Source organism: Arachis hypogaea, chromosome 14 (assembly GCF_003086295.3).
Source record: "Arachis hypogaea cultivar Tifrunner chromosome 14, arahy.Tifrunner.gnm2.J5K5, whole genome shotgun sequence".
Taxonomy (NCBI): Eukaryota; Viridiplantae; Streptophyta; class Magnoliopsida; order Fabales; family Fabaceae; genus Arachis; species Arachis hypogaea.
In genome coordinates, this window is record NC_092049.1 from 40,324,069 (window position 1) to 40,347,404 (window position 23,336).

Sequence of the window (23,336 nt, forward strand, 5' to 3'; positions counted from 1 at the left end):
CTGAGCTAAAGTCTCTGCCCACTTCACACTTTCTCTCTGCAAGTAAAGCCAAGCCCAAATGAAGAAGAGAACTGCTTCAAACTCAAGATCCAAAGGCCCAAGACTTGAAGAGCCAACTAGAAGCTGAGAAAAATAGTATATATAGGAGTAGCTTTGAATTGTTGAATAGTTCTGAAAAAGTTGGAAAAGAGAATTACTCTCTGTATTTTACCTTCTCTGCATTTTCTAGTTTTATGATGTATTCTCCATCTTTGTTTTCATTTTCTAGAGCTATGAACAACTAAACCCCTTTCATTGGGTTAGGGAGCTCTGTTGTAATTTGATGGATCAATACTAGTTTTCATTATTTTTCTTCTATCTTTTCTCTTGATTTTACTTGAAAGCTTTCGATCTTCATCCAATTGGGTAGTTATCTTGGAAAAGAAGCTATTCAAACTTGGATCTCTTCTGAACCTTGAAAGAGGAATGAAGAGAACAAGCTAGAAATGCTTTCTCATTCTGGACCAAATTGGGTTTGGATGGGTATGTGACTATAACCCTCTCAATACTTGATTTGGGAAATGCATGTGGTATAATCAGTGAGCATACTTCATCTCTTCTCATGAGCAATTGACCAAGGAATTGGCTATTGATCAAGATTTGAGAGATTGAATTTGTAATTCAATCAATTAAGATTGCCAAGGAGATCAATGAGTGCATTGATTGAGGAAGAGATGAAAATGAACTTGATCCGGAGGGTTGCAATATCTCCTAAGCCCAATGAACTCCCCATCTCTGATCTTACCCATTCTCTTTAATTTCTGCCATTTACTTTTATGAGCAAATCCCCCATTCCCATTTACAATTCTGCAATTTACTTTCAGTCATTTACTTCCAGTCCTTTAATTCTAGCATTCACTTTTCTGTTATTTACATTTCTGCCATTTTATTTTCTGAAACTCTCAACCCAAATTCTGGATTCGCTCAACTAGAACATTCTTCTAATTAAAGTTGCTTGATCAATCAATCCCTGTGGGATTCGACCTCACTCTATTGTGAGTTTTTACTTGACGACAAATTCGGTACACTTGCCGAAGGAAATTTGTTGAGAGACAGTTTCCACCCGCATCACTCTTCTCCAAAATAACCTCCACCAATCACCTCCATTTCTCCTCCAAAACCATCATACAACCCATCTCCCTCCCAAACCCAACCCCTATTACAAGAATTCCCTCTCCACTCCACTCCTATATAAGACCCTCATCACTCCTTCATTTTCACACATCATAACCACCTAAAATCCCCCTTGGCCGAACCATTCACACACCTCCATCTCTTCTTCCTCTAATCCTTTCTTTCTTCTTTTGCTCGAAGACGAGCAAACCTTTTAAGTTTGGTGTGGAAAAAAGCTCTGCTTTTTGTTTTTCCATAACCATTAATGGCACCTAAGGCAGGAGAAACCTCTAAGAATAGGAAAGGAAAGGCAGTTTCTTCCAACTCCGAGTCATGGGAGATGGAGAGATTCATCTCAAAAGCCCATCACTAGAAAGAGGATGGAGCAAACAAGAGAGCCCACTCATGGACCTCAACAAGAGCATGAGGAAGTCCCTCATCAAGAAATCCCTGAGATGCCTCAAGGGATGCATTTCCCTCCACACAACTATTGGGAGCAACTCAACATCTCTTTAGGAGAATTGAGTTCCAACATAGAGCAACTAAGAGTGGAGTGCCAGGAGCACTCCATCATCCTCCATGAAATCAGAGAGGACCAAAAGGCCATGAGAGAGGAGCAACAAAGGCAAAGAAGAGACATAGAGGAGCTCAAGAACTCCATTGGTTCTTCAAGAGGAAGAAGAAGCCACCATCACTAAGGTGGACCGTTCTTTAATCTCCTTGTTTATTTTCTTTTCAGTTTTCGGTTTTTATGCTTTATGTTTTGACTATGTTTGTATCTTCATTACATGATCATTAGTGTTTAGTGTCTATGTCTTAAAGCTATGAATGTTCCATGAATCTTTCACCTTTCTTAAATGAAAAATATTTTCTGAAAAAGAAAAAGAAGTACATGAATTTCGAATTCTATCTTCAAAATAATTTAATTATTTTGATGTGGCGGCAATACTTTTTGTTTTCTGAATGAATACTTGAATAGTGCATATTTTTTATAGTGAAGTTTATGAATGTTAAAATTGTTGGCTCTTGAAAGAATAATGAAAAAAGAGAAATATTATTGATAATCTAAAAAATCATAAAATTGATTCTTGAAGCAAGAAAAAGCAGTGAAAAACACAAAGATTGCGAAAAAAATGGCAAAAAATAAAGAAAAAGAAAGAAAAAGAAAAAGCAAGCAGAAAAAGCCAATAGCTCTTTAAACCAAAAGGCAAGAGCAAAAAGCCAATAATCCTTTAAACTAAAAGGCAAGGGTAAAAAGGATCTAAGGCTTTGAGCATTAATGGATAGGAGGGCCCAAAGGAATAAAATCCTGGCCTAAGCGGCTAAATCAAGCTGTCCCTAACCATGTGCTTGTGTCATGAAGGTCTAAGTGAAAAGATTGAGACTGAGTGGTAAAAGTCGTGATCCAAAACAAAAAGAGTGTGCTTAAGAATTCTGGGCACCTGTAACTGGGGACTCTAGCAAAGCTGAGTCACAATCTGAAAAGGTTCACCCAGTTATGTGTCCGTGGCATTTATGTATCCGGTGGTAATACTGGAAAATAAAATGCTAAGGGTCACGGCCTAGACTTATAAAGTAGCTGTGTTCAAGAATCAACATACTAAACTAGGAGAATCAATAATACTATCTGAATTCTGAGTTCCTATGGATGCCAATCATTCTAAACTTTAAAAGATAAAGTGAGATGCCAAAACTGTTCAGAAGCAAAAAGCAACTAGTCCCACTCATCTAATTGGAACTAAGCTTCATTGATATTTTAAAATTTATTCTATTTTGTCTTTTTTTTATCCTATTTTGTTTTTAGTTTCTTGGGGACAAGCAATAATTTAAGTTTGGTGTTGTGATGAGCGGATAATTTATACGCTTTTTGGCATTATTTTTAGGTAGTTTTTAGTATGTTTTAGTTACTTTTTATTATATTTTTATTATTTTTTATACAAAAATCACATTTCTGGACTTTACTATGAGTTTGTGTGTTTTTCTGTAATTTCAGGTATTTTCTGGCTAAAATTAAAGGACCTGAGTAAAAATCTGATTCAAAGGGTGAGAAAAGACTGCAGATGCTGTTGGATTCTGACCTCCCTGTACTCAAACGTGCTTTTCTGGAGTTACAAAAGTCCAATTGGCGCGTTCTCAATTGGTCTGGAAATCTAACATCTTGGGCTTTCCAGCAATGTCTAATAGTCCATACTTTGCCCAAGATTTGATGGCCCAAACTGGCATTAAACGCCAGCCAGAGACCCTTTTCTGGCGTAAAACGCCGGAACTGGCACCAGAACTGGAGTTAAACGCCCAAACTGGCATCCAAGCTGGCGTTTAACTCTAGAAAAGCCCTATGCATGTGTAAAGCTCAATTCTCAGCCCAAGCACACACCAAGTAGGCCCCGGAAGTGGATTTCTGCACTATCTGCACTTAGTTACTCAATTTCTGTAATCCTTAATAACTAGTTTAGTATAAATACTAGTCTTTCCTATTGTATTTGAACTTTTATCAGCTTATGCCACTTTTCACATTTGGAGGCTGGCCACACGGCCATGCCAAGACATTTTTCTCTTATGTATTTTCTACGGTGGAGTTTCTAAACATCATAGATTAAGGTGCGGAGCTCTGCTGTTCTTTATGAATTAATGCAAGTACTATTGTTTCTCTTTCAATTCACGCTTACTTCTTCTCCAAGATATACTCTCGTACTTAATTCAGTTAAGTCAGAATGAAGGGGTGACCCGTGACAATCACCCACTATCTTCGTTACTCGCTTAGCCAAGATCCGCGTGCCTGACAACCACAAGCGGTCTACATGATGTTCAACGTAGTCATTGGACGACAGCCGGAGTATAGTCTCTTGGGTCTCTGATCCACAGATTTGACTTGCCTCTCCTGACAACAGAGCATTCGAATCTCTGAGATTAGAACCTTCGTGGGAGAAGCTAGAACCAATTGGCAGCATTCCTGAGATCCGAAAAGTCTAAACCTTGTCTGTGGTATTCCGAATAGGATCTGGGACGGGATGACTGTGACGAGCTTCAAATTCATGAATGTTGGGCGCAGTGACAGTGTGCAAAAGGATAGAGAGATCCTATTCCGACACAAGTGAGAACCGACAGATGATTAGCCGTGCGGTAGCTATGCCTGGTATTTTTCATCCGAGACGAGAGATCCGACAGTTGATTAGCCGTACAGAAACCATACCTGGACCATTTTCACTGAGAGGACGGATGGTAGCCATTGACAACGGTGATCCACCAACATACAGCTTGCCATGGAAGGGAGCACGCATGATTGGATGAAGACAATAGGAAAGTGAGGTTCAGAAGCAACAAAGCATCTCCAAACGCTTATCTGAAATTCCCACCAATGAAATACATAAGTATCTTTATTTTAATTTACGTTTTATTTATCTTTCAATTATCAAAACTCATAACCAATTGAATCCTCCTGACTAAGATTTATAGGATAACCATAGCTTGCTTTAAGCCGGCAATCTCTGTGGGATCAACCCTTACTCGCGTAAAGTTTTGTTACTTGAACGACCCAGTGCACTTGCTAGTTAGTTGTACTGGAGTTGTGAAAAGTGTGATCACAATTTCGTGCACCAAATTTTTGACGCCGTTGTCGGGGATTGTTCAAGTTTGGACAACTGACGGTTCATCTTGTTGCTTAGATTAGGTAACCTTCTTTCTTGTTTTAACCTTTATTTTCTTTTCAAAAAGTTTTTAAAAATATTTCAAAAAAAATTTCGAAAAAATGTTCTTCAAAATTTTTTAAGAATGAATTCTAGAGTTTCATGATGATATGTGAAGCCTGGCTGGCTGTTAAGGCATGTCTAATCTTTTGGACTGAGGTTTCCACTTTCCATTGTAGAAAGGTCATCATTGTATTTGTTATGCTAAAGCTTGTCTGGCCATTGGCTATGTCTAATCTTTTGGACCGAAGCTTTAGACTAACATTACAGGAGTCTTGGAATTCTTATTAAAAATTTTTGAATTTCTTTATTTTCTATTTCCAAAAATTTTTCTAAAAATATACAAAAAAATTTAATAAAATCATAAAACCAAAAAAATTTTGTGTTTCTTGTTTGAGTCTAGTGTCAAATTTTAAGTTTGGTGTCAACTGCATGTTTTTTATTTTTCTTAGATTTTCAAAAATTCATGCATTGTGTTCTTCTTTGATCTTCAAGTTGTTCTTGATGATTTTCCTTGTTTGATCTTTAATTTTCTCTTGTTTTATGTCTTTTCTTATTTTTCATATTCATTTTCGAATTATTAGTGTCTAAAGTTTAAAAATTTTTAAGTTTGGTGCCTTGCATGTCTTTCTTTTCTTAAAAATTTTCAAAAATATGTTCTTGATGTCCATCATGATCTTCAAAGTGTTCTTGGTGTTCATCTTGACATTCAAAGTATTCTTGCATGCATTATTTATTTTGATCTTAAATTTATATGTTTTTTTCATTTTGTTGTTTTTCTCTCTTCTCATTAAAAATTCAAAAGTCAAAAAAATATCTTTTTCTTATTCTTCTCATAATTTTCGAAATTTTAAGTTGACTTGGTCAAAAATTTTTAAAATTTAGTTGTTTCTTGTTAGTCAAGTCAAAATTTCAATTTAAAAACTTTATCTTTTCAAATCTTTTTCAAAATCAATTATTTTTCATTTTTTTTATTTTCGAATTTCATTCTTAAAATTTTTCAAAATCTTTTTCATTTTTCTTAATTTTATTTCATATTTTCGAAAATCCTTGCTAACAATTAATGTTTTGATTCAAAAGTTTTAAGTTTGTTACTTTCTTGTTAAGAAAGGTTCAATCTTTAAATTCTAGAATCATATCTTTTAGTTTCTTGTTAGTCAAGTCATCAACTTTAATTTTTAAAATCAAATCTTTTTAATTTCTTTTTCAATTCTTTTTCAAAATAAATTTCAATCATATGTTTTTAAAATTTTAATTTCAAAATCTTTTTCTAACTTCTTATCTTTTCAGAATTTATTTTCAAATCTTTTTCAACTAACTACTTGACTTGTTTGTTTTAATTTTAAAAAGTTTACTATTTCTTATCTTTTTCAAAACCACCTAACTACTTTTCTACTTCTAATTTTCGAAAATCACTAACCACTTTTTCAAAATTCTTTTTAATTAACTAATTGTTTTAAATTCTAATTTTATTTTATTTCTTTTAATATTTTTGAACATTAACTAAATAATTAAAATAAAAACAAAAATATTTTTCTTTTATTTTACTTAAAAAAATTAAGAAGGCTCTGTTTGTTCATTGAGAACTGATGAGAGATTCCGGCATCGGCATCTCACCAGTAGAGCTAACAGGGTCTTGGCCAGGTCATCCAAGTATACTGGCGTCTCAGCGACCTTCATAAAGACCAAGTCCAGGCTGATATATAAAGTGACTTTAATTTTGTTAATAACTTAGTTATATTCTCCTACATATCATTACTAGATATCCTAATCATATTGTTTCAATGTAACATATGTAGTCAAAGTCATTGGATCGCGAGGCAACATTGGCAGAGACTTTCAAGTACACCCACACGCTGAAGGAGAACAAAGAGACATTTGTTGATCAACGGTCTCAGGACCATTAAGCGAGTAAACATACTTCTGATTATCTTCTGCTATAAAATTATGAGAGATTAACTGTATAATTGTTGTACTAATCACAACAACTGATGTTACTTACACAGGAGTCCTACACACAGAGACTAGAGGCTCTGACTCAACAGTCTCAGCAAGGTGGGGAGGATGCCACCGATGGCTCTGCAACTTCAGTCATCGATCCCGATGTAGTTTGGTGCGAGACCGCCTTTGCGCCATACAAGAATCGCGTATACGGGATGGAGTCATTCTTCGCCAGTAGCCTCCGCACATCCACGTTCAAGCCGTCGTCAGGCTCCACCACCAGTCGAGCTGTCGAAGCTGAAGAAGGCATAGATTTGAGACTGCAGGTGCAAAAGCTCCAACGCATCCTTCAACAGCAGGCTCAGGAGTTTAATGATTATCGAAAGAGGTATCAGGAGATCCTGAAATGCGTGACATCTATGGATGAGTTCAGGCTGGAGTGGAGGGAGTCGCTGAAACAAATACAACATATGGAAGTTCAGATGGAGGTGTATCAGGTCCAGATGCGCACCGCTGGCATCGACCTTACTTGTGGCAGATGGATATCACTGCCTTCTGCGCCGTCGACTTAGGGCCACGGGACTAATGATGACGACGACTACTATTACTACCTAGATCTGTAATTATTAAAAAAAAATAATATAGAGACCTAATTAAAATTTTAATAAAATTATAGGGACTAATAGAGTAAGTAAACCTTTAAAATATATAAAGGTAAGTTAAATTAATCGTTTTATTAAGCTTCTCTAGTGTCACTGATAATTGTTGATGTATGGTAAAATTGGTCACATGTCACGTTTACTTATTGATGTCACGTCAACATGTTAGAAAGACCAATTTAACTAAGAATTATTTAAAAACCAAAATGAAGTATTAAATCTTTGTAGAACTAAATTAATTTATGTGTGATTTTTTAGAAATTAATTTAATCATTAATTCATTAACTTTTTATAAAAAAAAAATACCAAAGCACCAAAAAATATTAAAAGAAATAATTGAAAAAATATATAATCATATTTAGTCGTTGCTTGACGGAAATTGAAATGTATCACTTAATTATATATTCAAGGAAAGAAATAATAATATAAACGAAAAGTATAGGTAGACAATGAAAATATTAAACAATATGAATAATAGATATATTAGATGTTCAATTCACTAGATGTGCGGATGGTTATTCTAATATTAAGATTTAGGTAAGTAATTTAGAGTGTAATGTATTTTACTTGACTAAATTTAGAACCCGTTGTTCATATTATTTAAAAAAGTCATTAATTACCTAACATAATCCTAATATAAATACATTAGCAAAATTTGATCACACTCATTTTTTTTTTAGTTGTTTTATGATTTTTTGTTTCCACTATAATTTTGCTCTAGTTCTTTTCGGATTTTAGGAGAATTGCCTTTTCTAATGCTATTTTTTTAATTGCTTTTTTTCACCACATATATATATATATATATATATATATATATATATGATTTATAGGTGCATGAAATATGATTGCACTCCTAAAGCTTTTTTCCACACACTGAGATTCCCTTACGTTCTTTGTATGGTGTCACTTTTTCATGTTTTATACTGTGTCGCTATCATGGAAGCAAACCCGCTCCAGCCTCGATAATGGCCTCTGTAACTTTACCCAAAAATATTAATCAATTAAATTTTTCATCAATATATATATATAACTGTACTTGTAAGAATGAAAAAGAAAGGAAGCTTTTATTTCGGTAGATAGAAAAAAAAAAGGAAGAAGAAAAAGAACATCGAAGCTGAGAGTTGAAAAATCAGAACAATTAATAAGCTGATAGTAATACAATTTGGAACGGTTAGAAGCATGGATGTATGCAAAATATATTATTTCTTTTCAAGAAAAAAAAAGCATGACAAACAAAAAATAAAAACAAATAATTCTCCAATATTTGAAATGACGGTTCTTTAACAAGAGAGTTTTTCAAGATTCACACACTCAAATTTATTAGTAAAACTCATTCAAAACTTAATTAAAAATACTATTTGTATATTAAAATTAGTAACTAAAATCAGTCACTAATGTATTTATATATATATATATATATATATATATGTAATTTAATTTATTTTTAATATATATTTATATTCTAACATGTATTTTATATTAATTATTGACTTTGATGATTGATTTTAATGTACATGTAGTATTACTCAAACTTAATATACTATTTTGTTTGTTAGTTGAAACTAGAATTTATACATGCTGTAATGTCTAATCCTAAGGTGCGAAAAGAAAAGTTTAGTATTAGAAAAAGAATAGAAAGGACTACGAGAAGGTGACTCGTCAATATTTTCCCACATGAGATTTTTTTTTTCTTTGGTTGCACAATATATATATATATATTCGAATTATTTGTAATAACATGCTCTGTCCTTAGTCCTTACATTTTGTATGGATTGCAGTTACAATACTTCTAGGTTGATTCTAGCTAGCCATTGAATGATTTGGACAGTGTTATAGGAAGAAATGACTACGAGCCAAATGCAACACATTCTCCTGTTTCAAGATGCTGCAACTTATGATTGTCGAACCGTACGAGATATTCTTATTTAATTAGATTCTCTCAAACGAATAAGAGATTTGCAGAATGATATATATAGAGTATAAAAGTTAATTTTTATTTTGGTAATTTAATTAGGTGAATTTTACTCGATTTTTTTAAAATAATATATAATTTATTTTTTATGATGCGTCAATTTTTAATTAAATAATATTTTAATTTAATACTAACTATACTATTAACTTAAATTACTTCAATTTAATTATAGTTAATATCTTGATTATAATAGAATCGTTTTATAATTAAATTATTATTTAAAATAAATAATTATATAATTTTTTTAAATATTAATAATCAAACCATTTTTTTTATTATTCTTTTTGAAAAAAAAAAGAAAAACTACCAAAAGTACCCATGAAGTTTACGAACGCTAACAAAAGTACCCATAAACTAAGGAAATTAATGCTTTACTCATGAAAGATGGATTTCGTATGACAAAAGTATCTAAATCCTAATTTTTTGTTGATTTTTTAATAAAGTTTCTAAACTACCCCACCCTAATCCCATTCTACTGTCACTCCCTCTCTTCTCTTCTTCCTCTCTCCTCACTTATCTCTCAAAAACCCCTCACAGAGTCACAGAAACTCTCCTCCTACCTCCTCATTGCCGTCCGCCACCCACCTACTCCATTACCGCCAATATCTTCCCTTCTCACTACTTCTCCCTCTCACTATTAAGGTGACTACAACACCTTCATCGCACACCTGTGACCCAACCTGAGGAGAAGGCTGCCGTGGCGCGCCTGTTGCAGCCGAGGATAACGTCGTCGTGGCGCGTCTGACCCAGCTGAGGAGAACACCGTCGTCGCACACCTGAGAAGAGAGAGGGGTCGTGGTACTCTTGCATGCAGAAAGCAGGGTCGGTAAAGAGAAATCAGAGAAGAAAGGGAGCGCGGCACTGTGAATAGAGGTTTTGCCATTGACATGTTACAGTCGGCCGGCGAAGAAAAATGTCTTTCTTTTTTTAAAATATTTTTATTTTATTTTTCTTCTTTTCAGAAATTGATTTAGTTACTACTAAAATGATACTGTTCTATTTTTTTTTTAATCTGCTTCTATTTTTTATGAAGGCTGAGATTGATTTACAGAAGATCCAGTTGATGGCTACTTCTACTTCTGATTTTTGCTAAAATAAATTTCAAATTGGATGAATGGATTTGTTAATTTTTTTATGGTTGATGGCTTTTTCTATTTCTAGTTTTGCTAAAGTGAATTGAAATTGGATGAATGGATTTGAAAATTTTTATGTTTTAAGTATTTTTTGGTGTTTGATTAATTTGGTTTGGGTATGGATTATAAACTTATGAGTGAATCGGTTGAGGTCCGATTCTCTACCACCACCACCACTACCATTGATTTCGGTCTGGTTTGTTGTAGGAGTAGTTTTGGATTCCATGGCAAGAGTTGGTGCAAATTGAGTTATGAAAGGTTGAAAAAGTGAGTTGAGGTTGAGTGTAGGGTAATTTAGGAATTTTATTAAAAAATCAACAAAAAATTAAGATTTGGATACTTTTGTCATACAAAACCCATCTTTCATAGGTACAGCGTTAATTTCCTTAGTTTATGGGTACTTTTGTCAGTATTCGTAAATTTTATGGGTACTTTTGGTAGTTTTTCCAAAAAAAATTATATTCCTTCATCACTGCTGTCATAACAAGCAATGCCAACGTTATCGTTGTCTTTATAAATTAAATTACTTATTTTAGAAATTAAATTGCTGATAAGATAGAAGGTGATAATTAATAAGTATATTCGATTAACTATAATTCATGTACAAATATATTGACGAAAATTAGCATACATCATGAAAATCATTACAGAATGTCAAAGTTACTATCAATAATTACAAGTTAAAAGGTCTCATCATTTTGACAAAAAAGAGATTTCTTAATTTAACTTGATATCCACACCATAGTTTGAAAATTAAATCAAAATGACTCACTCAACTTTCTACCCAATTTTTGATAGGCAACTACTCTCATGAAGATGTCAAAAACATCTTCTCATGATGATCCTTGTTTAAAAAGTGTAACTTATTTGTTTAGCAACACTTTGAATAAAGGTAACACTTTTACTTCAAATAAAAATCAAGCCCTACAATCTATCATTCAATGGTCAAAATGAAATATCTTCACATGATGACAATCATAAAATCTTCATTGGAGTACCACCTTTTTGATATATCAAGAGAGAGACTTATTTAACCTCACTTGTTCATATCATGATTTTATCATAAAATTAAATAATGCTTTAACATTCTTACTCAACTTTTTACCCAATTTTTGATATATTAAGAGAGAGAGACTTATTTAACCTCACTTGTTCATATCATGATTTTATCATAAAATTAAAAAGTGCTTTAACATTCCTCTAATCACTCTATATTACGACTATAATAATTTAAAAGGTATTTATAACCTCTTATTAGGTTAAAATAAAAAAACTCCAAATCCATAAACATAAATCCTAATTTAGTAACTAAATAAACAAAATTAAAATACATCAAATTAAATTAAACATTTTAAAAAAATCAACTAATAACTTTTAAATAATTCTTAAACTCTTTATATTACACACATTTAAAGCATGTATTATCATCTAACTTTATAGTTGGTCATTAGGTAACTTTTAGTTAGAGAGTTCTTAATTTGTTATTTCTGTTCTAGTAGTTTGGCAATCGATGCCTCTTCGATCTTCACTTTCTATACAGTTAAAGATTGACATTGCATGAACATGATTCTTTTATTAGTTGTTGTCATCCTCCTTATGATTCTGCTCCTCTGAAAAATCAGGCTCCTGAAAAAACATGTGAAACCCAGAAATAGAGGCAAAAAAGAGAGATCAAAGTGATATTGTTTGGATGATTGTTCCAATGATTTTAAACGACTTTGTGTAATTGGAAATGCGTGAAATTACATTGAGTACCTTTATATATAATAAAGAAAATACTCATATAATAATATTTTTATATGAAGATAACATTATAAACTCTTAAATAATTAATCAAATATATCAACTCATCCAATAGTTCATAATAATATTATCTTCATATAAAGATGTCATCATAAAAATATTCATCTTATAATAAATATCTCAGTTTTACAATTATTAAATTAGCTTAAACCACCAATATTACAAAATTTTATAATTTTCTAATTCTTTGACTATACTTGCCACATGTTATTAATTACAATTCATTAACAAAAAAAAAATGAGAACCAAAAAATTTCAGCCTAAAATTGCCAAAAAGCTTCTCTATTTAACTTCATTTATATCACTTCAATATATTTTTCCTTTCAATATCCACCCGCCCTATCACACATTAGGTTATAATTGATTATTTAATTTTCTTATACATTAATTATAATAAAGACTAATAAAATAATATTTTTTAATTAGCATTAATATTAATTTATTTCGTTTTAAGGGACTCAACTAAACCTTCATCATTGTATAGCAATAAATCTATCTTCATTTGTTAGTACGTAATGATATTAGCAATAAATCACTTATCATGTGTTTGTATGTAATGATATTAGGTTAAAAATAATATTCTTTTCTTCTCTTTTCTGTTGTTCTTCTTCAACTCATCCTCATAATCATTTATGTCTTCTTTTTTTTAAATCAATATGATTTGTTTAACTTATTCTATTATCCAATAATGTCATTAATTGTTTATCTTATTTTGTGTTATACCATAGTTCATTTAACTTTTTTTTCGTATTACAATTTTTTTCATCGATAGCCATCCATATTGATGACATCACGTCTCTTAATAAGAATATAATCAATCTCATCTTCTACTGAATGTAGGTGAATTTGTATTATAAATATATATTATCAAATTTTATAATGTTTGATTTTAATATTTTAGAATGTTTTATGTGAATTGTGCTTTAAAAATTGTGATTTCTATTTTAAAAAATTGGATAATTATAGATATAATAAAAAAGAATATAAATGGAGGATTTTTGGATATAACAGCACAAATTTTGAGATTTGACATGTGGTATAATTAATTGAATAAATCATTATAATGAAAGAAAAAATATATCAGGCTATTGTGAAATGTGATAGCAAGCTCTTTTAGATGAGAGTGTTATTTAGAATATATTCTTTTTTATTATTGATGATGAGTTATTGTTACCTAGTACTTCTCTTATCAAAATGTAGCAATTGTAGTCACCATGATGATAAGCATACTAGAATTCACATAGTGTGTCCATATATATAAAATATTAGGTATACATAAAAAAAATTGAACTATCAAATTAATCATTATATAATTATGTATAAATAAATATTATTTCAAACATTTTTTATGTAATTTTTTGTACTTTAACTAGGAATGACAATGAAATAGATCGATAAAAACGAATTTTCATATTAACCTATTCCCGTTTACCCTATTTTATTCTATATAAACTCTGTCTCATTATTATTTATGGATATAAAATTCTATTCCTAATTCACTCAGCTAGTTACTCGCCTCATTCCTACTAATATATATATATGGTGAAAATTTAAGTGAAGTTGACATGAACTTGATATCTGAGAGTCGTTAGATAAAAATTTAGTCAAATCATTCAAATCATCTAACGGCTCTCAAATATCAACTTTACGTAAAGTCGACTGCACCTGAGTTTATATATATATATATATATATATATATATTAGGATGGATAGGAATAGATATACCTAAATTTTAATCTTGTCCTACCTCAATCCGAATAGAAACTCATTCTGTGTAAAATCTATCTAGATCAAATTGAGACGAGTGGGATACCCATTAATACGAGCTGTATTGTGAGGCCTAATTTCAACATGTATTCATTGAGTCTATTCCAAAAATCTGATATAAAATTCTCTATATCAGAAACTTTGTCCTTCAATTGAGATTCATTTAAATGGTGAAAAGATAAATAATCAAGAAGAGAAAAAATAGAGGGTTTAATTGATTTTTATATTTAAGATGAAGCAAAAGAATAATAAAAAATCTTGGTTTCACAATTTTTTATTTTCAAAATAAAAGTACGAAAAATGAACACGATAACAGATCGAACTCAAAAGTTTTCAACACCAGATTTAATACTCCGTTATTCCCCACCACACGATCCATTGCTAGCATGCAACATTTAGCTTTATGCACCTCCCATCCTGGGTTACCCTTAACTATAGCGGGCGGTTACTTCCTAACTCAACTTCTCATTGGTCCCCCACCCTAAACCCAGCCCAATATTGCTCAATGCTCATCAATAATCACTCACTTTAATTTCCAAAACAATATCATAAATTACCATCTTTTATTTCTATATAATACGTATTTTTGTATATTTTTTATATCTATTTGTATATTATTAAAAATAAATTTTTTCCTGTTTCCTTTCTTATCAATCATTTTTAGTATAACAATAAAAAAGTATATAAATAAATATTCAGAAAATAAAATATAATATTTCTTCGTTAAAAAATACGTGACTTTATTGCTTTATTTTATACGCACACATATGGCCACATCTTCTTCTACATCTTATTATCTACGTATGAGTGTAATTTGAGTGATGACTACCCCCTTTCTCTCTCTACCTGCGTCACTGCCTATATATACTCTTCCCAACCTACACCTTTATCTTTGTAAATTCACTGTCTCAGACTTCACATTCTCTCTCTAAAATTCTTTCAGCAAAATCAGCAGAGAGCACTGAGCACTGAACCAACCCCAACCCTCTTAAACCACTTACTACTAGTTAGTTATCTAACGGTTTCTTCATTTCTTTCTTTCTGTTTCAATTTTTATTCCCATTTTACCCTCCAGGCTCTCCCTAATTTCCAAGCTCATGCCATTCCACCATTAACCAAACTCGCTCTCAAAAGCTAATAAAAAAAGAAGAAAGACAAAAAGAAAGAAAAGATGATAAGCTGGAAGGACCTATACAGCGTCTTAACGGCGGTGGTTCCGCTGTACGTGGCGATGATCCTCGCGTACGGTTCCGTCCGGTGGTGGAAGATTTTCTCGCCGGACCAGTGCTCCGGGATCAACCGTTTTGTCGCGATCTTCGCCGTGCCGCTGCTTTCTTTCCACTTCATATCCTCCAACAACCCTTACGAGATGAACTTCCGGTTCATCGCCGCCGACACGCTACAGAAGGTGATGATGCTCTTCGCCTTGGCCATATGGACCAACTTCACCGCCAACGGAAGCCTCGAGTGGATGATCACCATCTTCTCCCTCTCCACATTGCCCAACACTCTTGTCATGGGGATCCCACTCCTCATCGCCATGTACGGCGACTACTCCGGCCAACTCATGGTTCAGGTGGTGGTGCTCCAGTGTATCATATGGTACACTCTCTTACTCTTTCTCTTCGAGTACCGCGGAGCCAAGCTGCTTATTATGGAGCAGTTTCCGGAAACGGCGGCTTCTATTGTGTCCTTTAAGGTCGACTCCGACGTCGTGTCGCTCGACGGTAGAGATTTTCTTGAGACCGATGCGGAGGTTGGTGATGACGGTAAGCTTCATGTTACTGTGAGGAAGTCTAACGCGTCGCGAAGATCGTTCATGATGACGCCGCGTCCGTCGAACCTAACCGGCGCTGAGATTTACAGCCTTAGCAGTTCCCGGAATCCGACGCCGCGAGGGTCCAACTTCAACCACGCCGATTTTTACTCCATGATGGGGTACCACCCGCCGAGGCATTCTAACTTTGGTGCTAATGACTTATACTCCGCTCAGTCCACTTCGCGGGGGCCTACGCCGCGTCCCTCCAACTTCGAGGAGAACATGAGCTCCCCGAGGTTCGGGTTTTACCCGGCGCAGACGGTTCCCGCTTCGTACCCAGCTCCCAATCCAGAATTCGCTGCCAGCTTGAGCAGCAAGAGCGTCAAGAATTCACAAGTGCCACCTGTGGCAGCTCCGCCTCCTCCCCCACAGGTTCAACCTCAGCCACAGCCACAGGGGCAGCAGTTGGTTCAGGCTCAACCTGGCAGCGGCGGTGCTGCTGCTGGTGCTAAAGCGAGCCATGATGCAAAGGAGCTCCACATGTTCGTGTGGAGCTCCAGCGCTTCGCCAGTTTCAGAGACCGGCGGGCTTCACGTGTTTGGCAGCGCGGATTTTGGAGCGTCCGATCAGTCTGGTCGCTCCGATCAAGGCGCGAAGGAGATCAGGATGCTGGTTGCTGACGAGCACCCTCAAAATGGGGAATCCAACAAAGGTATATTTGCTTCCTTTTTCTTTTTTAAAGTTTGTTTATGTAATTTGATAAGGGAGGAGAATCATACATATTGATGGGTTCACAGTGGAAGGTGAGTTTGGTGGGGAAGAGTTGAAGTTCCCAACAGGGAAAGTAGATGGGGAGCAAGGAGAGGAAGAAGGGGAGAAAGAGGGTCCCGGAGGGCTGAACAAACTGGGGTCGAGTTCGACGGCGGAGTTGCACCCAAAGGCAACCGGAGCGGCGGGGGTTGGAGTGTCAAAACACATGCCTCCAGCGAGTGTGATGACGCGCCTGATACTGATCATGGTGTGGAGGAAGCTTATCCGTAATCCCAACACTTACTCCAGCCTCATTGGTGTCATTTGGTCCCTGGTGGCCTTTAGGTAAATATCGACTTCTTACTGTGGTAATTGCTTTTATAGTTTGTTAGTTAGTTAAGACTTTGATTATGATTAATTAATTGATTGATTGCAGGTGGCATGTGCATATGCCAAAAATAATAGAGAAATCAATCTCCATACTGTCTGATGCTGGTCTTGGAATGGCTATGTTCAGCTTAGGTGAGTGGTCGCAATTCCTCCACAAATTTGCCACTCCTTCAATGATTCTTAGCTTAGCTTCTTTTCTTCATTGACTATTTCCATTTTCCCCTTTTTTACAAAGACAAACATGGCTATAGTGATTCCCATTTCCAGCGGTACATACACGTAGCCAGATCTAGTTTTGAGTGGTTACGCTTAATTAATTTTATTCGCATGTTGTAGTTTCTTTAGGCAAGTAGTAAGTAGATCAAAATGATAACCAACGCAATAAAATGTGTATGTGTATGTGTGTGAATCTATGAAAAGTATGGATTTGGGGGAAAGCGAGTTTAAGCAAGGGACAACCGTCCATTATGGTGAAGTTTGTTACCGCAAAGCAACAACAGCATATATAAGCAGATCATGTTCATCACCCGACATGTGGGGTCGTGTATTGAAACGACGTCGCTTTGCGGTCCAGGGTGGTGCTGGTGACTGCTGCCATTTTCTTCTTCTTTTTATATTATTTCTTTCTGGGACCAAATTAGGCATAGGTAGTTGAATCGGACGAATCATGCACTACCCATAAATATGTTTTAATCTTCACTCACTGTTAAATCTAAAAATGGATTTGTAGGTCTGTTTATGGCACTTCAACCCAAGATAATTGCGTGTGGTAATTCGGTAGCGACTTTTGCTATGGCGGTTCGCTTCCTCACTGGCCCAGCGGTTATGGCAGCAGCTTCCATCGCTGTTGGCCTCCGTGGCACCCTCTTACGTGTTGCTATCGTTCAGGTAATTATTTTGGGAGCTACTCAAATGAAGATGCAAAAAACATCTTTTTATGAAGATGCTTTGTATAAAAGTGTGATTTATTGATTTGGCCACACTTTAAATAAAAACAACACTTTTATAACATATCAAAATCTAACCCTACACTCCATCATCTAAGGGTCAAAAAGAAAAATCATCACATGAAGATAATTATAATATCTTCATGGGAGTACCCACCAATTATTTTACCTACCAATAATTTATGCTACTTTTTCAATTTTTCTTTGTGTCTAAAACTTTGAGAAAATTATTATTACATTCATGTCTTTTCATGTGATGTCTATGTCTATGTGTTGTTCCTCTCCGATCATTAATTATTGATGCCATCATTTTAGAGAATTTGAATGCTTTTGGAGCCAACTACGTATCTTGTAATTAAGAGTTTAATGTTTTTTTTACGTACACTGATTTGTATATAATATATTATAACAGTTTTGGTTATTATTATTTGAACATAGGCTGCACTTCCACAAGGGATTGTTCCCTTTGTTTTTGCCAAAGAGTACAATGTCCATCCAGCCATTCTAAGCACAGCGTAAGCAATTTTCAAATCAATTCAAACTTTCTTATATGATTTTTAATTTTAATAACTTTAATTCTTATATATTGTATGAATTTAAATGCAGGGTTATATTTGGGATGTTGATAGCACTGCCAATTACTCTAGTCTACTACATACTCCTTGGTTTGTAAAAAAATAATGGAGTGACCCTTAATTTTTCAACCTTTTTATTCTTTGGGAGTAAGCAATGGACGTGCATGAAAGGAAATAATGATTCTGGGTGTATGTTGTTAGCAACCATGAGGATTTTCTGGGGAGCAGCTAAGACTAGGAAGAAAAAAATGACGCAAGAATCACAAAATTTAAACGGTGGTGAGATCCTTTCATCAGGTTTTTTTCCAAAATTTTGGGAACATATAAAAAAAATAAAAATAAAAAAAGTTGACCTATTTGGCCCCCATATCTTCTTGAATCTAGTAGTGCCTCCCCCTATTTGAGTAAAAAAAAAAATAAACTGACGCAATTTTCAAGAACAACACCTCATAAGAAGGAACAAAGTCCACCATATGGGAGACAATTGCAGAGGAAAACAGGGGAAATCTAGCATCGGCAGAGTCAAATGATATCTAGGAATGGCTCCCTCTCCTATCCAGAAATTGTAAATTTTTTCATTATTATTTTAATTTAGAAAATTCACGTTTCGGTCATCAAGTAGCAAAGATGGTTTTCTTAGCAATTGGTTAGAGGAAATGAATATATTATATATAAGAGGAGAAGACTTTTTCTACAAAGTTTTGTTTACTTTAATTTTGTTATATGCTGTTAATTAATTATTTAATTGTTATATGGAAAAGTCTAGAGGGCCAGCAACTTTTATGTTTTGTGGCCAGCACTTAACCATCAAAAGAAATGTGAGCGATCTCTTACTATTGAATGTAATCTCACACCATTAAAAAGACTATTGATAGCCAATTGATGGTTACAAAACACAAAAGTTGCTGGCCCCAGCACTCCTCTTGTTATATTTATTGGTTTTTTTTTCTTTGATCGTCCGCGGATCCGGCAGCTATATGCGTTTGTTCGCTATGTTTGTGATACGTAACTTGATTAGCAATTTTTTATTCCGAGAAAGTGAACAAAGAAAAAAGAAAAAGAAAAGAGTTGGGCTTCTTTATTTAATCTTGTAGTGTAAAGAGAAGCATAGTGTGAGAAAAATAAAGCTGGGACTAGGAGTCTTGAGAGTGAAATATGAACTTCCAAATTCTACTGAGTGGGGATTACGTAGTTTTCATGTGAAGCTGAACATGGCATGAAAATTATGGTAAAATAATATTTTTATAAGGAAAAGTATAGGTAGACAATGAAAATACTAAATAATGTCGGATGTTCATTTCACTAAGTGTGTGGATGGTTATTCTAATATTAAGATTTAGGTGGACAATTCAGAGGCATAGTGTATTTTGATTTGATTGGTAATTATTCATGTTGTTCAAAAAAATTATTGGTTACCTAGCATTATCCTTTTTATAGTTATGGTCATAAATTAATTGAAAAAAAACCGAAATTATTTCGTAAATATACGAGTTTCATAAGAAAGCATTCATTCACATATTATTTTAGAATGTTACTTTTAATCTTGATAAATGAATTTATCCTCTTTTTTCTTTTAAGTTAAAACTAGGAGTGTACTATAAATTAAATTTTTGAAAAAGTAAAAAGAAAGTAGGGAAAGGGAGAAGTCAAAAGCACAAAGCTTACTTTTTATTGTTTGTGCTTTTTGGTTATTGATGTGGCCACAACCCTAACTAGCTAGTAGCTAGTATAAGTCATAGTGAGAAGCCTTTAAAAGAGAGGTAAGGTAAGGTAAGGTAAGGTAGGGTGGGCATGGATGGAAGAAGAGGAGGTGGGTTGGTCAGCACTCGACTTTTTTTTACCAAAAATGATGGCGCCTTCAACCTCTCATTAGTCTCATCACACTCTCACATATCTCCTTCAATCATCCCCTAATAAAGGCTCCTTCAATTATGTATGTTCATTGTTCTCATGGTGACAGTTGTATTAGGAAAACAACAAAAACACACGCATCGCTATCTCAAACCTTGGATGGTGCATATTGAGGAGCCTACTCCTCTCTCTTCTTCTACCTCTTAATAATAACATCAAATTACAGAACATAGACTTTTAGGCTTAAGACTATTCCATCTTCAATAAATAGTAATAATCAGCAATTGATGGTTGTTTTTTTCCGTTATGATTAAGATCAAGTAATAAAGTCATTTGTGTTTGGTGATTCGGTGGTGTTGGAGATTGTCATAGAACTATTTTTTTTTTTAAATTTTAAGTTAATAATATATAGAAAGTATCTGAATGGTTATATTTTTAATATTTTTTTTAAATAAATTTTTTTCGGACTTGTTTAAATTATTTTGTATATGCTTTCTTTTTTCATTTGTATTATGTTCAAAATCTTTTTTGAGTTTTAACAGTAATCAAACTCTAAATTTTTTAATTATAGAAACTCTGATCTTATATTATAAAATTACTTTTTCTAAAGTTTAAGTTAACAGAAAGAGATATATAAATGATTATATCTTTAACTGAGATAATAATATAAAATTATCTTATTTAATTTAATATTTATGTATATAACATTCATAATTATATATTTATTATATTTAATATTATCTAATTATTTTCGTAATAATGAATTTAATTTTAATGCTATGTCAGTATAAAATAGTTTTTATACATATATTTAATTAAATAATGTTACATCAGTCAAAATAACTACTTTTCATATTAACTGTCTGAATGATAAAAAAAATAGATGTAATTATACGACTATGTAAAGTATTTTATACTGTCAGTACATCAAAATTATACTTATTAAAAAATATAAAAAAATAATTTTAGATTATTTTTTTATTTTCTTTCAAATATTTTTATTGGTGATTATACCACTTGATTGTAAAAGAGAACGATCATTATTAATTACTAATTGTACTATTGTCTCCAAACTAAATTTATTAACACTATTCTAAGAACTTTTTTCGGTTGACATGTGAATGACATATTTTATGCGCATGTACCTTTTTTTCTAGTTACTCGGGAAGTTGCTATTATTTACAATAAGTGAAAAGTTTGATTATTGGGTAAACAATAATGATATTAAGTTTAATTAGTACAAGTACGTTCACTTCACCACCTATTATTTGTCAACTTACATGAACAACGTTGTGAAGGATAATAAATGCTGCATGCGAATATTATGGGACTAATGTTTATTTTATGTGACTACATATGTTACAACTTGATCTAGAGACAACATTCTCAACCATTCCAAGTGACATTTTTCCTAAGCTTCATGTGAATCATATGATAATAATATTACAAATTTTCAAATTTAACTAATTCTTATCACAAAATCACTTATAGAAGCTTGTTTTTGTAAATTAATTTTATTACCATTTTGAGTCTAAAATATGCATGTTTATTTTATTATTCATTTTTTTCCGATAAACCAACTCACTGTATAGGATGTGACACAATGTACAATTCAAAATTATTAAATTATATACATAAACTTCGAACTTTTAATACTTATTTAATATAATTTAATACTTATTTAAGGGACATCAACTAATCCAAATTAGATATATGCATTTGATCTTTGATTAGACAAAAAGAGAAATGGAAATACGAATATTACCCAGATTTTCTGGGATTTGGGCCTGTATCATTTGCTACCCATATTACACCAGTTTTGTTTCTTTGCGAAGCCCAGCCAAATCTGAATTTTCTTTCTTATGTGTTTCGTGGATGCAAATAAAATCTTAACTTTTCTTCACATCAATCATTTCTGCCTCGGCGCCTCCCATTTTTCTCTTTTCCTTTTTGCTTTTTTACCTTTTGGGATGTATCAGCCGCAAAGGAAATTTCAGTGATAGCTTTTCCTGAATAATAATTATAATATTAATGTTACAATTTAAGAGATGAGATATATATTATGAGAGGTTATTAACACAATTAATAGTGGTAGCAAACTAGCAATTTAGTAGTAACACTAAAATGATTAATTTTTGTTTGAACCGTATATGACAAATAAAAATAATACTAAATGAATTCCTTAATGTCATCAAAGAATAAATGAAGAAGAAGCAATATTAATTGGTTGGGGAAAATTTGCAGTTTAGTAAGGTGTGTCAGTGAGTAAACAGGGGACACACGGACAACAAACAAGCGTTGAAGTTCCCCAATTCATCATCCCCATAATTTGAGAACACCCATAAACCATTCTTTCACAAGTAACGAAATCCAGATAAAGCTTAAACCTAAATTGACTATAATTCTAACTCCAATTAAATACATTCATGCCAGTTGTACGTTAAAACTAGTTATTAAAAATAATTATTAATATAAAATACATATTAAAAATAAGTTAAATAATACATATATTTATATACAAATACATAATAATTATTTTTGATAACTAAATTTAGTGTATAAATAATATTTTGATTAACATTTATAAATGGGTGTTGATATTAATTTATGTGCTTTTATAAAAAGCTTTTTCTATCTTGTATTTTAATAACATATTTTAAGAGTATTATATTTTATTAACAATTACTGAAAAAGATAACTTTTCATATTTTTAAAGTATTCTCTTCAAATACAAGATAGTCAAATTGATTATAAAATTAATTTTGATTAAAAATAAATTAATTTATATCAACATAATTTGTGTTTGATTTTTTTTTTAAATGTGATTTTGATAGAATGAATGTTGTTTGAATATACAATTAAAATTGTGTTTGAGTGTATAATTATAATTTTTGACGTTTAAAGCAATTTTTGCTACCAGTGCTAAAAGAAATTACTACGGCGGCTCAAAATGC

At 32.8% G+C, this 23,336-nt stretch overlaps 1 protein-coding gene across 2 annotated transcripts; it reads left to right on the plus strand.

The window, feature by feature from the left end:
* Positions 1-14,852: 14,852 nt before the first annotated feature.
* On the plus strand, positions 14,853-19,229 carry LOC112742013 (auxin efflux carrier component 4). 2 transcript variants are annotated; one of them, XM_025791224.3, is made up of 7 exons: positions 14,900-16,353; positions 16,388-16,620; positions 16,693-16,964; positions 17,056-17,141; positions 17,740-17,897; positions 18,395-18,471; positions 18,563-19,229. In XM_025791224.3, exons 1-7 carry the CDS (start codon positions 15,282-15,284, stop codon positions 18,627-18,629), a joined length of 1,965 nt encoding a protein of 654 aa, XP_025647009.1. In that variant the 5' UTR covers positions 14,900-15,281; the 3' UTR covers positions 18,630-19,229. The 2 variants fall into 2 exon arrangements, with proteins under 2 accessions (XP_025647008.1, XP_025647009.1); XM_025791223.3 differs by having other exon boundaries at positions 14,853-16,581; positions 16,667-16,964.
* Positions 19,230-23,336: the final 4,107 nt, after the last annotated feature.

Coding starts and splice junctions, on each gene's coding strand:
- LOC112742013 (XM_025791223.3), top strand. CDS start 15,282: ATGATAAGCTGGAAGGACCTATACAGCGTCTTAACGGCGGTGGTTCCG. Junction 16,582..16,666: donor AAATGGGGAATCCAACAAAG/GTATATTTGCTT, acceptor ATGGGTTCACAG/TGGAAGGTGAGTTTGGTGGG. Junction 16,965..17,055: donor TGGTCCCTGGTGGCCTTTAG/GTAAATATCGAC, acceptor GATTGATTGCAG/GTGGCATGTGCATATGCCAA.